Genomic DNA, 15,451 nt, shown 5'->3' with positions numbered 1-15,451 from the left:
AACGTGTTGTGCCAAACTACCCCAATAGATTTTTGCAGAACCAATCTTGCAACCTGTGATATCAGTGCCTCTGTCCTGTTGCCTCCCCACCATATCAATTAGCAGCAAATAGAATAAAGTATTCTCTTTGTGACTGCTGTTTATGCAATTACTATTTTATTCCAAGGCACTGAATGAAACTCTACTAATTTCCCCTTTATTTCCCTGGAAATGCAGTGTAAGATGCTAGAAAGAAAGCTGGAAGAAGATATGGTGTTTACAGAGTATGAGCAGATCCCAAAGAAGATGGTGGATGGTGTTTTCACCACAGCAACTCTTCCAGAAAATGCAGAGCGGAATCGTTTCAGGGATGTTGTTCCATATGAGGAGAACAGGGTGGAGCTTGTGCCAACCAAAGAAAACAACACTGGCTATGTCAATGCCTCTCATATCAAGGTGAGAATTCCTTTCTAGATTAAAACATTGTCACAGTATATATTAGATGTGCCATCTTATGATTCCATACATTATTGTAAAAGTTACATTAAAACTCATATTTTGAGATCACATAAGATTGTGCTGATATTTACAAAACTTTACCCCATTTATTCATGCAAATTTTTGAATATTAATTGTGCAATAATGTATAGATTGATATTTAATCATGAATCAGTTTGTTATTAAATTGTTATGAGGATGAGTTGAATCTCCCTTATCTCACTGCCTCATACTGGTGTTGATAACTGTTTCAAAGTTTGATGGGTTGGGGTCTGTTCAGAATCAGAAGAGGCTTTTTTGCTTATGCATCTTGAATGCATAGTGTTCTGTTAAATAATCTGGCAGTTCCAATAAATTTTTGTTAACACATGGATTAATTAGAATTTCACTTCAGGATCCTCGATTTGTATCGAGCACCCACTTGAAGTTTTTATTCCTAGCTGAAACGCGAACATCTTCAATAGTGACAAAAAGCTCCAATTATTAGAAATCTATCTTTAAAAGCAGACTTTAAAAAATCCTATCCTCTGGAAGAGCCATATTCTGCAGGAGTAGACCTTGACTTGAAATCAGCAGCTGAGTAATTTGTAGATGGAACTTGGGCCTCCCTTGTCTTCCCTACATGTGTGCAAGTATTCAGTCTTTATTAACTCCTCCCCCAACAGTTTTTGGACAACTGCTACAAATAGACATTTACACTGAAGTCAATGGTACTTTATAATGTAAAGGATCCTACCCATGGAAATCCATCAGATCTCCATATTTTTGTGGGTCTTGCAAGATGCTGTTGAGTTTCTACTTAAACCCAAGCCCGTGAAGCTGAATTCATTCCCTTTTAGCAACAGGAACAGCCAACAGTGAACCTTCATTAGAACAGTGATACCAGATGTAGAGGGCAACAGACTGAGTTCACTGGTTCTCATTCCCCTTCCAAACATTATAAAAGTGGGACTATTCCATGTGGCAATGCAGGGTACATTAAAGCAAAACCTCACAACTTCTATTTATATCGCACAATTTTAGGTGCTTTTGCATTCTAAACTGTAGCCAGGAGAGCTCTCCCACACTTCTCTCGTCAGCTGTGACCCAACTGCCATTGTTCCAGCAGTAGCAGAGAACCACTTTTTAGGGGTCTTATGAACTGTCAATGTATTTTCCTGCTCCACTTCTGCCTGACATCTCATGTAAAACTCCCCTGAAACTGATGCAGCATGTTTTTAAAAAAAAATCTTGTATGAATCCTTTTAATGTTGATATTCTGTGCCTTCAATTCATTCTACCAAGTTTTGCTTCGGAATAAATTGAACCAATGATCAGTTTCTCATATGGCACGAAGTTGATTAATTTTCTGATATTGTGATCATTTTGTCTGCTTTGTAAGTTATCATTACATTGAATATACTTTGTTCAAGAGGGGTGCAGTGGATCATATTGCCAGTGAAAAGTCTTCACTACATGTTTGTAACACTTAGTATTAACAAATAGAACATGAGAAATAAATCAAACAACTTTCCTAGTTTTCTTAACTTCAACTAAGTTTTGTAGTATGTTTATTTTATGTTGTTTGGTACATAAAGGATGAAGTGGATCTTCAGCTGCTATTTATTAGTTAAGGGCAATGTCCACAGGACTAGCTTCAGTCAAGGATGTCCATCAGCCTTTGCCATTGTGCTATTAAGCACCCAATATCTGTCCCTGTACCTTGTATTCTCTTCTGGTAAACCCATAGCCATTCCTGTTTGTACTATGTCAAGCTAGTGTTGCATGTGATGGCAGAACTTTAGCCATCTATATATGTAAAGCATCCTGTAAGTACACCACAACAATTAATTTGGTGAGCCACTGTTGCACAAAGAGGCTGGCAATATATCAGTAGCAATGTCATGCTGCTTGAGTACTTGATTATGCAAAAGCAGATTTTGTTTCATTTTAAGTGTCTGCTGTAAATTAATACTTCATGCTTAATAAAGCTAGAATATTTCCCACCTTAAACAGTGAAATGTAATACTGCAGTGTTGCACCAGTTTGACAAAAAGAATCTGTTATTACAGCAGACACCCCGTCTGTTTGGGAGTTTGATACAGAGCAAAACTCGCTCTTCTCTACCCAGCATCCCCATATCTTAATGCCAGCATCACAAGACCACTGCTTATTGCATCAGTGTTATATTTTCTATTTCAACATCATTCACCATGTGACCTTTCTGAGCACAATTGCCAAAATAGTAATGAAATACAGTCCATTTTATGCTGCTGTTACGACTGAGGCGGGATGGGTGCATTGTTTTTCTTGTTCCACTTCTCCACAGGTCTCAACATATATTTAAATTTTTTCCCAGTTACCGATACAGTCAATCATGGACTCTATTTTTATCTGAAAAAATACCACAACCAGGTTTCTTTAATAAACAACAAAATTATCAGTTGATTATAAAACAAGTCTTAACCAGAAACAAAGCAAAGCATAACACACAGATTGACATATAGAAGTTCCCTTTTTACCTTAGCCCGTCACACACACGCGCGCATGCACACACACACACACATCGGTTAACTGAAAAAAGTAGAGATTTAATCTTTAGAGCTCTATTACAAAAAGACAAAAAGAATACTTTGGCCAAATACTTGCGAGTTCTTGAAGAAAAAAAAGATATGGAAAGATGTCAGATGTCCTTTGTTTTGGTTTGATATCCCAAATACGCATAGATCTTCCTAGAAGGGTTCTTTTCAGGCGATGTTGGAGATCAGTTTGGGCAGGCATTCCAGGAAAAATGCAGCAAGAGGTTTCAGGCAGACTTTGCAGAAGGAATACAACATCAATTTCTCTCTCACACTCATTTCTAAGAGCTTCTCAAAGAGTTGGAAAAACTGGCAGGCTTTTCAAGGCGGTGGAACAGGCTGACTTGGGGTTTGTCCTTGGCAGGCTGATTCTTTAACTCCTTTTCAGAACACTGCCCATTCTGCAACTGCCTGTCCAAAGCAAAACCAAAAAAATCTCAGGAGTCAAGCCTCCTGACACTTATAAATTCTGACCTGTCACTTCTCTGTAAACATCTTCCCCAAGTCAAAAAAGCCACTTGCTGGGTATTTATCTGAAAACAGGTGCCTTCCAGTAACAATTGTTTACAAACCAAGACCAAAAGACCTCTGATGACCTTTTTTTTTTTAAAAAACAAAAAATCCAGCATCCATGGAATCTTTTTTCAGTTATAAAACACAAATCCTCATAATTTAACAAAAAAATTGGAAGCACTCGTAACACCGTGGTCCCATGCCTGCTAGGAAAATGACTTAATGGCCAAAACTCAGTCCACACAAAGGACCGCTACAGCCAACAGACTGGAAACATTTATTTCATCAGCATGTATTGGATTCTGAACCAGATGCCAGAGGTAATGAACTAATATGCTAACATGTTGTGCCATACAGTCTTTGGAGAACATGATTTTTTTTAAACAGATTGTGCGCTTTTTATAGTTGAAATGGGATGATCCACTTGAAACATGTAATGCAAAATACTTATCAGGCACACTGTTCATTTGTGGTATTGCATCTAATTGGCAGGTTAGAGTTGCTGGAGAGGACTGGCATTATATTGCCACACAGGGACCCCTGCCACACACATGCCATGACTTCTGGCAGATGGTGTGGGAGCAAGGAGTGAATGTTATTGTCATGGTTACAGCAGAAGAGGTGAGTTCTGTCCATTTTAATACTTAATTAAACTTAGTGATGTTTCAAACATGGAGAGAACACTGCAGCAGATTGTTGACCCAATGGCTGGAATTTTACAACCCCTGCAGGAGTGGTCTGGGGGTGGGGGGGAAGGGCGTCAAATTGAGTGGGAGGTGGGGAGTGCCTTTCCAGTTGCCTTCCCAGCCCCGCTGCAATTTTACGAGCCACGACAGAGGTGACAAACGGCCCGCACACCCAATTGCCACTTAAGGGCCTCCTCCTGCGGCCACTGTTATATTACCAGCAGCGGGCAGGCGGTTCAGTAGCTCAGAAGGCTGCCCAGTAAAACCTGGCAGCCTTCTTGCAGGGGGTGGGGGGGGGGCCCTCCTGATTGGGCACCCTGCACATCGGGCACGAGCCGTCCTTACTGGAGCCCTCCCGCCTCACCGGGTGCCAGATGATCATCCCTGGCGAGGCCCAACACCCTTATTGCATTCTGGGACCTCATCCATTTTTCCATTCTTGGCTGGATGCAGTCTTAGCAGTGGCCACTGCTCCTGGTGGAGTTGCTGGGAGTGAAGAGCTACCGGCCCACTGATTGGCTAGCAGCTCCTGGAGGCGGGACTTCCTGCCTCAGAGGGGCGCAAGTCCCGCCCGAGGCCAATTCAGAGCCGGGGCCATGTAAAATCATGGTGTGTCTTCCAGGCATGGCGGAGACGGGCTCACCACTGACTTTTTCAGCCGGTGGGCAGGGCCTCCAGCCCAACGTAAGATTCCATCTGATGTTCATTTTGTTGTTAAGACTACTGCACTTGCTGTTGATGCATGTAAGCACATAGTGGTTTGAATTTATTCAACTTTTGACAGTTCACAAGGAAGTATTTCTGGTTGTGTTAACTCAAGTACAGGAAATAAATTCCTTATCCCACATATGTGAGATATCTAACAGAGTGGACTACAGAGCTTTTTTTGGCTACAGGAGTGGTACAATACCAAGTTTCTACTGGGGTTACGCTGCTGCTATCATTCTTTGTTCCAATATAGGCTAAAGGCAAATAAAATTACTGCCTTTTGGGGGAAAAACTCACCAAAATTGAAATGATTAAGCCCATTTGAACATACGAAAATATCAAAATAAACTACCCAAAGTACCTAAAAGAAGAACAAGCCAGATTCAAAAGTAATTTCGAGTGTCAAATTTGTGTAAACCAGATAGTGGTGGTGCCTGTACCATTTTCCTACTCACTGACACATGTGAATAGAAGGTAAATACTACATAGAACACTTATGGACCCAACTGGACATAATGCACTGACTTTGCCACTTCTGAATTCAGAAATCTGATCTACTCATTGCATAAACGTGGTTTCAAACCAGGACCTGTGTGGTATCCTCTATTGCCATTGGCCTTGAGTTTTTTGAGAAGACTTGTATATTAGGGAATTTAATTTGCTAGGTTTAAGGAGATTGTAACAAGAATTGACGGATTTCTTTTGGGCCTCCTTATCTCGAGAGACAATGAATACGCGCCTGGAGGTGGTCAGTGGTTTAGTGGATTAGAATATAAATAAATGATTACTTCTTGTTACAGTCTCTAAATCTAATAATTAATCTATAAATCACATTAAATTCTTCACAAATGCATGTAGCCAATAAAACATTATGTGATAGGGGATACGATACAAGTCCTGGACAAGCAGGAAACAAATGATTAAATTATTCCTTTCTGTGTGTTAATTGCACATCTCTCCCTTTAAATACTGAAGCTGTTCTGTCATTTCATATTCTTTTGTTGGAGTAATCACGTAGGCCCACCTGCATTGCCACTGTGACTTTTTTTCTTTCCTATTTATGATTCAGCCTGTTTCAGTGAGCTCATTTTTCCTATGTAAAATAATAACACTGCTCTGATATTTAAGAAATAAAACTATCACAGGAAACAGATTTTTGAGGCCTAATATGCATCATTTTCCTGTAATCATTTAGTAAGAAAAAGGTGCCATGCAACCCAGGTAGTTTAAATAAGACGATGTGTAAAGGACTCTGACTAAAGGAATAAAAAACATAGCTGAAAAAGCTTGAGTAAATGCAAAAGAGTGAATAATACAATGGAAGGATTTTGTACCTCTTTATACTGGTGCCTCCAAGTATCCTCCATAATTCTACAATGTAGTTGTGGGACCACCAGTTATTATTCCCATTCATTCATTCGTACTACACGGTTCATGATTTGTGACATATAAAGGAATTGTGCTTGAAGGAAATTATCATTTATATTTTTACTTTCTCAAGTGAAAATCCTAAAATTCACCTTTCTAACATTCATGAATTTATCCTTTATTACATAGGAGGGAGGAAAACCAAAGACCCATCGATACTGGCCCAAACTGGGCTCCAAGCACAGCTCAGCAACTTACGGAAAGTTTAAGGTGACAACCAAATTCCGCACAGATTCTGGTTGCTATGCAACTACAGGTTTAAAGGTCAAGCATCTTTTGTCTGGACAGGAGAGGACTGTGTGGCACTTGCAGTACACAGACTGGCCAGACCATGGCTGTCCGGAAGATGTTCAGGGTTTTTTATGTAAGTACCATGATGCCTATCGTAATATTTTACACAATAGACCAAACAGAATGAAACACATTAATTTTATCATTACAATCAATTGATTATTTAATAAGAGTCTTGAATTGAAGATAGTGAAGCGTTCATATATTATGCACCCCTGTTTTCTTTAAAGTAGTGGTGTTCAAACTGTGACCTATAGAACACACGGAGCTGACAATCTGACCCAAGCAGCCGATGCAATGCAGTTTTACTTATTTTAGTATTTTTTATTGGCTAGCTAGTCCTGCTAAGATTTTGTATCGCTGGAGCTTTGGAAAGGGGTGTTCTTAGAGTTACCTTATTGGTGGATAAATTCTAAATCACAATACTGAGACTGGTTGGCAGAACTCATTCTAAATGCATGTAAATGAATAGGAACATGGTTCTAAACTTTATATGCATACCTTTAGGCTCCATGGTCAGCACCTATGTGGCCACAAAGATTAAAAAAAACTAAAAGCACTCTTGCTTAAAGTTCAAGATGCAGCCAGGTTATAATGTTCTAATTGTGCTTTTCAAAGTTTATTTTCAGAGCATAGTCCAAGGGAGTATTTATAAACTAAACTATTTCTAATGTCCTCAGGGCAACTGGGGATGGCCAATAAATACTGCCTTGACAGTGTCATCCACATCTCAAGAACAAGTAATGAGTGAAATCCAAATCTGTCATATTCACTCAATTACCTTCCTCGTCATTATAATCATCTTGCTTGCCCTCTGAGTTTTCTTCATTCTCCCTAAAGCACCTCCATGCTGACATGTTGTGTTGAAATCAGTGAAATCAAGACTCAAGACACCAGTTTCTACTCTTTCCCAGATGCTCAAAACTGTGGAACCTTTTTTTAGTCTGGTCTTCCTTTTAAAACTCAAGCTTGGCATCATCTAACTATTGTCAAACCTGGTGGTGTTTAGAAATATGAAACAAAGTCCTTCATTGTGGTCACTAATGTCATCTGAACCCTGAGAAGGGTTACAGCTTTGTAAGACATGATCAAAACCTGCTGTCAAATATAACATGTGTTCATGGAAAAATTAACGTCAGTGTGAGCCCCAAGACTTCTTAGGGCTGGACTAAACATGGCTGGTGGTGGTATAAGCAATCCTGTGACTGAAAACCTGTGTTTTCCACAAGATCTGATCTAGAATTCCCTTGTTCCTTCTCTGAAAAGAAGGCAAATGATGGGCTGTGTTCTGCAAGCATTAGATTTACCTGTGAATAGATCTTTTTGTACAATCTATATCCTTGCACCAGTGGAAGTATTTTTTTTTAAAGTGCTTCCTATTGCATGATGTGATTTATCTATCAATGAAGATGAAAAAAACTGTTGGATTGCATCCATCTGAATTCACCATTACTGTATTGAATGGGAATACTGTGATCGAGAGCTTTCTGCCAGTTGTAGACACTAATCCTTTGCCTTCACAAACTGCTTTCATTTACTCTTGGAGGGAGGCGATGGCCGGGTGGGTTGGGAGGGGCGGCAATGCGGGGCTGGGAGAAAAAGATTTGGGTGAAAGCAAATAAAATCATATTTTATATTGAGCATTTTGGGAATGTTATTGATGAACCACACCTGACTTGGCTTGATCATCCTGCAAGAGAGGTTTTGTTGAATGCTGGGAGGCAACAAGAAAGTTGCTGCAACCTCTATCACCCAGTTAGTTTGTTACTACCTATATTTTCTATTTTAATTTTTCAGCTTATCTAGAAGAAATTCAGTCAGTCCGTCGACACACCAATAGCATGCTGGATTCTACCAAGAGCTGCAACCCACCAATAGTTGTGCATTGCAGTGCAGGAGCTGGAAGAACAGGGGTGGTGATTCTAACAGAAGTCATGGTTGGTTGCTTGGAGCATAATGAGGTGAGTGCGACAGATGGTTTGAAAATGCACTTGATGGACTTTCAAATCCATGGTGCAATCATTGGTAGTTTTTTTAAATTCGTTCACGGGATGCGGGTATCACTGGCCAGGTCAGCATTTATTGCCTATCCCTAATTGCCCTGGAGAAGGTGGTGGCGAGCTGCCGCCTTGAACCGCTGCAGTCCTTGGGTGTAGGTACACCTACTAATGCTACTAGGAAGGGAGTTCCAGGATTTTGACCCAGCGACAGTGAAGGAATGGCGATATAGTTCCAAGTCAGGATAGTGTGTGGCTTGGAGCGGAACTTGCAGGTGGTGTTCCCAAGCACCTGCTGCCCTTGTCCTTCTAGAGGTCGCGGGTTTGGAAGGTGCTGTCGAAGGAGCCTCGGTGAGTTGCTGCAGTGCATCTTGTAGATGGTACACACTGCTACCACTGTGTGTTGGTGGTGAAGGGAGTGAATGTTGAAGGTGGTGGATGGGGTGCCAAACAAGCGGCTGCTTTGTTTTTGATGGTGTTGAGCTTCTTGAGTGTTGTTGGAGCTGCACCCATCCAGGCAAGTGGAGAGTATTCCATCACACTCCTGACTTGTGCCTTGTAGATGGTGGACGGGCATTGGGGAGTCAGGAGGCGAGTTACTCACCGCAGAATTCCTAGCCTCTGACCTGCTATTGTAGCCGCACTATTTATGTGACTGGTCCAGTTCATTTTCTGGTCAATGGTAACCCTCAGGATGTTGATAGTGGGGGATTCAATTATGGTAATGCCATTGAACATTAAAGGGAGATGGTTAGATTCTCTCTTGTTTGAGATGGTCATTGTCTGGCACTTGTGTGGCGTGAATGTTACTTGCCACTTATCAGCTGAAGTCTGGATGTTGTCCAGGTCTTGCTGCATCTGGACACGGATTGCTTCAGTATCTGATGAGTCACAAACGGTGCTGAACATTATGCAATTATCAGCAAAAATCTCCACTTCTGACCTTATGATGGAGGGAAGGTCATTGATGAAGAAGCTGTAGATGGTTAAGCCGAGGCCTGTGTTCCCCAGGGCTGTCCTGGGACTGAGATGATTGACCTCCAACAACCACAGAGTTCAGCTCTTTTGTCCATGTTTGGACCAAGGCTGTAATGAGGTGAGGAGCTGAGTGGCCCTGGCAGAACCCAAACTGAGCATCAGTGAGCAGGTTATTGCTGAGTAAGTGCCGCTTGATAGCACTGTTGACGACCCCCTTCCATCACTTTACTGATGATCAGGAATAGACTGATGGGGCGGAAATTGGCCACATTGGATTTGTCCTGCGTTTTTGTGTACAAAACATACCTGGGCAATTTTCCACATTGTTGGCCAGTGTTGTAGATGTAATGGAACATCTTGGCTAGAGGCACAGATAGTTCTGGAGCACAAGTCTTTGGTACTATTGCCGGAATGTTGTCAGGGCCCATAGCCTTTGCAGTATCCAGTGCCTTCAGCCATTTCTTGATATCATGTGAAGTGAATCAGATTGGCTGAAGACTGGCATCTGTGATGCTGGGGATCTCAGGAGGAGGCAGGGATGGATCATCCACCCGGCACTTCTGACTGAAGATGGTTCAAAATGCTTAAGCCTTGTCTTTTGCACTGATGTGCTGGGCTCCCCCATCATTGAGGCTGGATGTTTGTGGAACCTCCTCCTCCTGTTAGTTGTTTAATTGTCCACCACCATTCACGAATACATGTGGCAGGACTGCAGAGCTTAGATCTGATCTGTTGGTTGTGGGATCATTTAGCCCTGTCTATTGCAAGCTGCCTCTGCTGTTTAGCGCGCAAGTAGTCCTGTGTTGTAGCTTCACCAGGTTGACACCTCATTTTTAAGCATGCCTGGGATGCCCTCTTGAACTCTCCATTGAACCAGGGTTGGTCCCCCAGCTGGATGGTAATGGTAGAGTGGGGGATATGCTGGGCCATGACATTACAGATTGTGGTTGATGACAATTCTGCTGCTGCTGATGGTCCACAGTGCCTCATGGATGCCCAGTTGAGTTTGTCATATGCAAACTGCAAAGATCTTCACCAAACTATCTAACTGCTGCATAAAAATAGACCCGCCATTAGCAATTGTGTGTGATCCCTTTATAATTATATAGTCTGACAACCTGAAATAGACTGAAGATAGGAGGAGGAAGAAATGTCAAGCAATCTTATTTCTAGCTGACCTTCATACTTTGTGCAGTTTTATTAGTTATTTTGTTTGCCCACATTTCTGAGCACTGATGTTCTTTTCCAATGAGCTCAAATATTCACTGAAAATACCCTTTTTAAAAGTTAGTATTTTAATGACTTAATGAGTGAACGTTCTCAAGTAATTAGGTATGAACAATAGATACTGGCCTTGCCAGCGATGCTCACATCCCATGAACGAATAAAAAAAACTTTCTACACATCTGAAATATAGACATAATCAGTTTCCTGTGTTACCATAGTGTTGTCATGATGATGTGGCATTAGTATTAAAATCTTTACCATCTCCATTGTTTCAACCTCATCTGTTAGAACTTGAGCTATTGAATTATTATGGGCAATTTGGTATTGGGGACGAGCAACAATCATATTAGGCTGAAGTTACTTATTTATTATTGGCTTGATTACTCCAGTATACATTTATCCCCTTCTGGACCAGCTACCCAGAACATAGCCTAGAAAATTAGGGACAAATTACTGAAATTGGAGACATTAGATTTTCATAGCACATATCATCTCACACTTATTTGGAACACCAATTAGTACAAATCTGTATATAACCTAGCTTCTACGAAGGATCAGATCATGTAACTATACCAGTTAGACAGCTTTCAGTCTGCAGTTTTGTCATGGTTGTGGACCCTTTTTGGGGTAGAGCTAAAGCTAAAAACCCAACATAAAATGGCAGATGCATATCAAGTGAAGCTAACAGGAGAAGGTGGATGAGGTTATCAGTTGCAGTATATAAGCAGGTGGTGTGACTCTCCACTTTTTTAGAAGAGGCTGGTGAGCCACTGTCTATGGGCTTTGTTTTCTCTGATTTAATGATGTAACAGTGAGTAAGGCATAGTGCTGAGTAGTTCCCCCCCCTCTTTACCCCCCTTCCCCCATCCTTAAAAACAAGGTTTCAATGCCCCTGAATCCCCTGTGGTAAGGAGAATGCTTTAACATGTAGAGAAAACTGTTTGCAGATCTTCAGGATCTGGGCTATGATCCTGGCCTACTTCCTACACCCTGCTTAGAGTGCAGTAATTTCCAACTATTTTCTATTATATCAGTTAGATTGGCTGAGATCTTCAAGGCCAAGGCCTTTCACTTGCACATGCAGACTGGGATATTCATGGCTCATTATTCTCTTGCATCGAGCCATCCTGAACATTGAATCACTAATAAGATTGCTTGAAGAGAAGTCCCAAAAGTGGCCTTATTCACTACTGTGTCCCCGGTATTTATTTTAAATAATTAAACTGTCGCTTTGAAATATTTGACCCTCTGTTTGAAGCCATTATTTCTGAGCATTGATGCTAAACATCCAATGTCAAAGTCCTGCCTTGAAAACAGTGAAGAGAGCAACTAGGCTTCAATCAGGAAACAGAAAGTCAAATTATTTTTCAACTTTGAAATAATTACAAGATACAGATGTGTAGGAATTTTTGAAAAAAATACTTTTTTCAATACCTCTACTGTAGGGCATTAAACCTAGGTATTGGTTTAGAATTTTAGGTTAGTTGGTATCCATGCTAGATTGTCTTAAAAGTCCAGTGTTTCAGTTTGTGTATTAACATATCTTTACTGCTGTTCTGTTTCAGAAGCTGGAAGTGCCAGTTATGCTGGGATTTCTCCGACAACAGCGGATGTTAATGGTACAGACCATAGCCCAATACAAGTTTGTCTATCAGGTCCTCATTCAGTTCCTGAAGAACTCCCGGTTGATTTAGGTGTGAACTCATAAACTGTATTTGAACCACCTTAATGTTTAGCAGTGGAAATGGAGCTAGCTTTTAAAAAAAAATGCAGCTCAGTACAGCAAACATTTTGTCATGTGATACTTTGATTTTTGGAACCCTGCCCTTTACTCTGTTGTGAGTCTTGTTGGCATAGAATTCTAAAGTACTGAGTATAATAGCAAGAAAGAGAACATTCTGCATGCACACTTAGCATGGATGAGTAATGGACGTTCTTTTGCAGTTGCTGTGCTTCTGATTGCACCATGATATACCAGACTGATGTTTTCCAAATAAACAAAATGGAGCATTGTCCGACCTTGCAGACTTGTAGAGAAGACTAACAACCATGAACTAAAAGTATATTGGAAATGCTGCTCTACTACCTCTTGAACAAAATTCCTTTAACATTGCCTTGTTTTCATCATTAGAAGACCAAAAAGTATCAGGGAGACTGGTCCATTTGATAGTAATTTGAGGATGACCCAATGAGTTTGTAAACATTTAATAATGATTTGATTTTTTTTTTATTATTACTCACAAAGCCTGGCCTGGATAGTTATATCAGCAAAGATGAGCTGATTATTAGTGTTAAAAATAGATGAGAAGAACACGTCTGATGGTCTGCACAGATTATTGCTATACTAAATAATTAAAGTAATGACAATACAAGCTTTCACCTTTTTGAGCATCCATTCTCCTTGAGACTTTGTACTTCTCAGCATGAGTTCAGACATTTTGGATGCAGTTATATACTACTAGTACAGGGGGCAAAGTTTGTAGGAGTACAGGATAGTTTTATATCCACAATGACTCACATTAGACCTTGTTGCAAATAAATAGAAGCTGTCTGGAAATCCCCGTGCATCCTTGTGGTTTACTGATAATTAGTGGCAGAATCGGAATAGAGATACATTCTCCTGTAAACAGCAGGGGACTTCTCGTGGAACACCTGAGGACAGAGGCTAAGACATCTGGCAGTGGTTCCCTCAGTAGTATGTTAACATTGATTGGAGTGAAATGTCCCTTAAAAACATCTAAGGAAGCCAATATCACAATATGTTTGGAATGCTCAGAGAGTTAGACATTCAGCAGCTGAGGGTTGTTATACTACTTGTTCCTTTAGTGTGTGCATTATTATAAGATTTACAGGAATACAAATAACAGACAAAGAATATGTGGGTCTTTATTGTAACTTAAACTGAAACATATATATACACAACTAATAAAGGTGCACACCCACACACACCTTAGTCTATCGGTCTACAGCCACAGCTCTCTGGTCATGTGTAACGTGACATCACTTCCTTCGGTGACTCTCCACTTAGAGTCTCTTAAAGGGATCCCACAACAAAGGTGATTTGTGGAAATGAGGTATGTAGCTGAGGAAGGGAAGTGTTTCTTTATTGGGAGGTAATCAGATGTGAAATGTCTGGCTTATATATTATTTGGTTCTATAATCATCTAGGTTAGTAGTTAGGCAGAGACAGTGCACATTGCTATCTGGGCGGCACAGTGACGCAGTGGTTAACACCGCAGCCTCACAGCTCCAGCGACCCAGGTTCGGTTCTGGCTACTGCCTATGCGGAGCTTGCAAGTTCTCCCTGTGACTGCTTGGGTTTCCGCCGGGTGCTCCTGTTTCCTCCCACAGCCAACGACTTTTCAGATTGCTAGGTAAATTGGCCATTGTAAATTGCCCCTAGTGTAGGTAGGTGGTAGGAGAATGGTGGGGATGTGGTAGGGAATATGGGATTAATGTAGAATTAGTATAAATGGTGCTTGTTGGTCGGCACTGACTCGGTGGGCCAAAGGGCCTGTTTCAGTGCTGTATCTCTGACTCTATGACAAGAAAGAAACTTGTTAACTTGTCCAAAAGTGTGGCAGAGCAGCACTAGTACTTTCAATGACTTAACTGGCAAATTTTTCCTGGAGGGTGCATAGAATGGGATCAATGTTGTCAATTGCTTTTGGTTTATTAATTGACAGGTTTTAGTTTAGACAGGCATCAAGATCGGCGCAGGCTTGGAGGGCCGAATGGCCTGTTCCTGTGCTGTACTGTTCTTTGACAGTTGGACTCCTTGCAGGGGAAGACATTGACAGGTTTTGCTCTCACTGAGGTATTGTCAAACAGCCCCAGGATAAGAAACTGCAGTCACAGGGATGTGAAGCAAGCATCAGAAACACATATTGATTGATATAACAATATAGGATGGCATAGGTTTATACCTGTGGAACTCCAGTGAGTTACTCATCTCAGTCTTGCCCATCATCAGGAATGTTGGAGTACTTTCTTGCAGGAGTGAAGAAAAATTAAAGAGTCATTCCAGGGTGTATTCACCCAAGCAGCACTACTGAAGGCATGTAGCTATTTGGCCAGTGATGATGTGAGGTCTGGTAATACTGCAAGAACAGGAAAATAGCTTTCAAGAAATAACAGTTTGACACTAAAAAATATATTTAGTCCAAAGATTTGATTGAAACTGGCAGTAGATGTTTGGTTCCCTAATTTTGAGTGTGTATTTTCATTTTACAACTAGCACGCCATGCTACTGGGTTTAATTAGTTTTGTATTTATTACTAAACTGATTTGTGGTCTTGTGCTTCTCCAAGAACCAGAATTCATGTTAAGTGGTGTGTTACACAGACTTACCCAAAGAATCTAATAACTGGCAGCTCTTCACTAACTACAAAAAATGCTGGAAACACTCAGCAGGTCAGGCAGCATCTGTAGCAAAAGGAAGGTAGGACCTAGTATCCTAGGCCCAACCATCTTTAGCTGCTTCAACAATGACCTTACTTCCAGCATCAGGTCAGAAGTGGGAATGTTCGTTGTTGATTGCATAGTGTTCAGTACCATTCGCAACTCCAGAGATACTGAAGCATTCCAT

At 40.9% G+C, this 15,451-nt stretch overlaps 1 protein-coding gene across 3 annotated transcripts in view; it reads left to right on the top strand.

Annotated features, from left to right (window-relative positions):
* LOC137376446 (tyrosine-protein phosphatase non-receptor type 14-like) overlaps window positions 1-14,083 on the top strand; it is a 268,323-nt gene extending 254,240 nt beyond the window's left edge. For all 3 annotated transcript variants that reach the window (XM_068045035.1, XM_068045032.1, XM_068045034.1), the window contains 5 exons: window positions 217-435; window positions 4,041-4,169; window positions 6,500-6,734; window positions 8,459-8,622; window positions 12,429-14,083. In XM_068045035.1, the coding sequence (XP_067901136.1) occupies window positions 217-435; window positions 4,041-4,169; window positions 6,500-6,734; window positions 8,459-8,622; window positions 12,429-12,557 (876 nt within the window). In that variant the 3' untranslated portion in view covers window positions 12,558-14,083. The remainder of the gene's footprint in view (window positions 1-216; window positions 436-4,040; window positions 4,170-6,499; window positions 6,735-8,458; window positions 8,623-12,428) is intronic.
* The last annotated feature ends 1,368 nt before the right edge of the window (window positions 14,084-15,451 follow it).

The sequence above is a fragment of the Heterodontus francisci genome, chromosome 13, assembly GCF_036365525.1.
Source record: "Heterodontus francisci isolate sHetFra1 chromosome 13, sHetFra1.hap1, whole genome shotgun sequence".
NCBI classification, from domain to species: domain Eukaryota; kingdom Metazoa; phylum Chordata; class Chondrichthyes; order Heterodontiformes; family Heterodontidae; genus Heterodontus; species Heterodontus francisci.
This window is presented reverse-complemented; position numbering and strand designations above follow the sequence as displayed.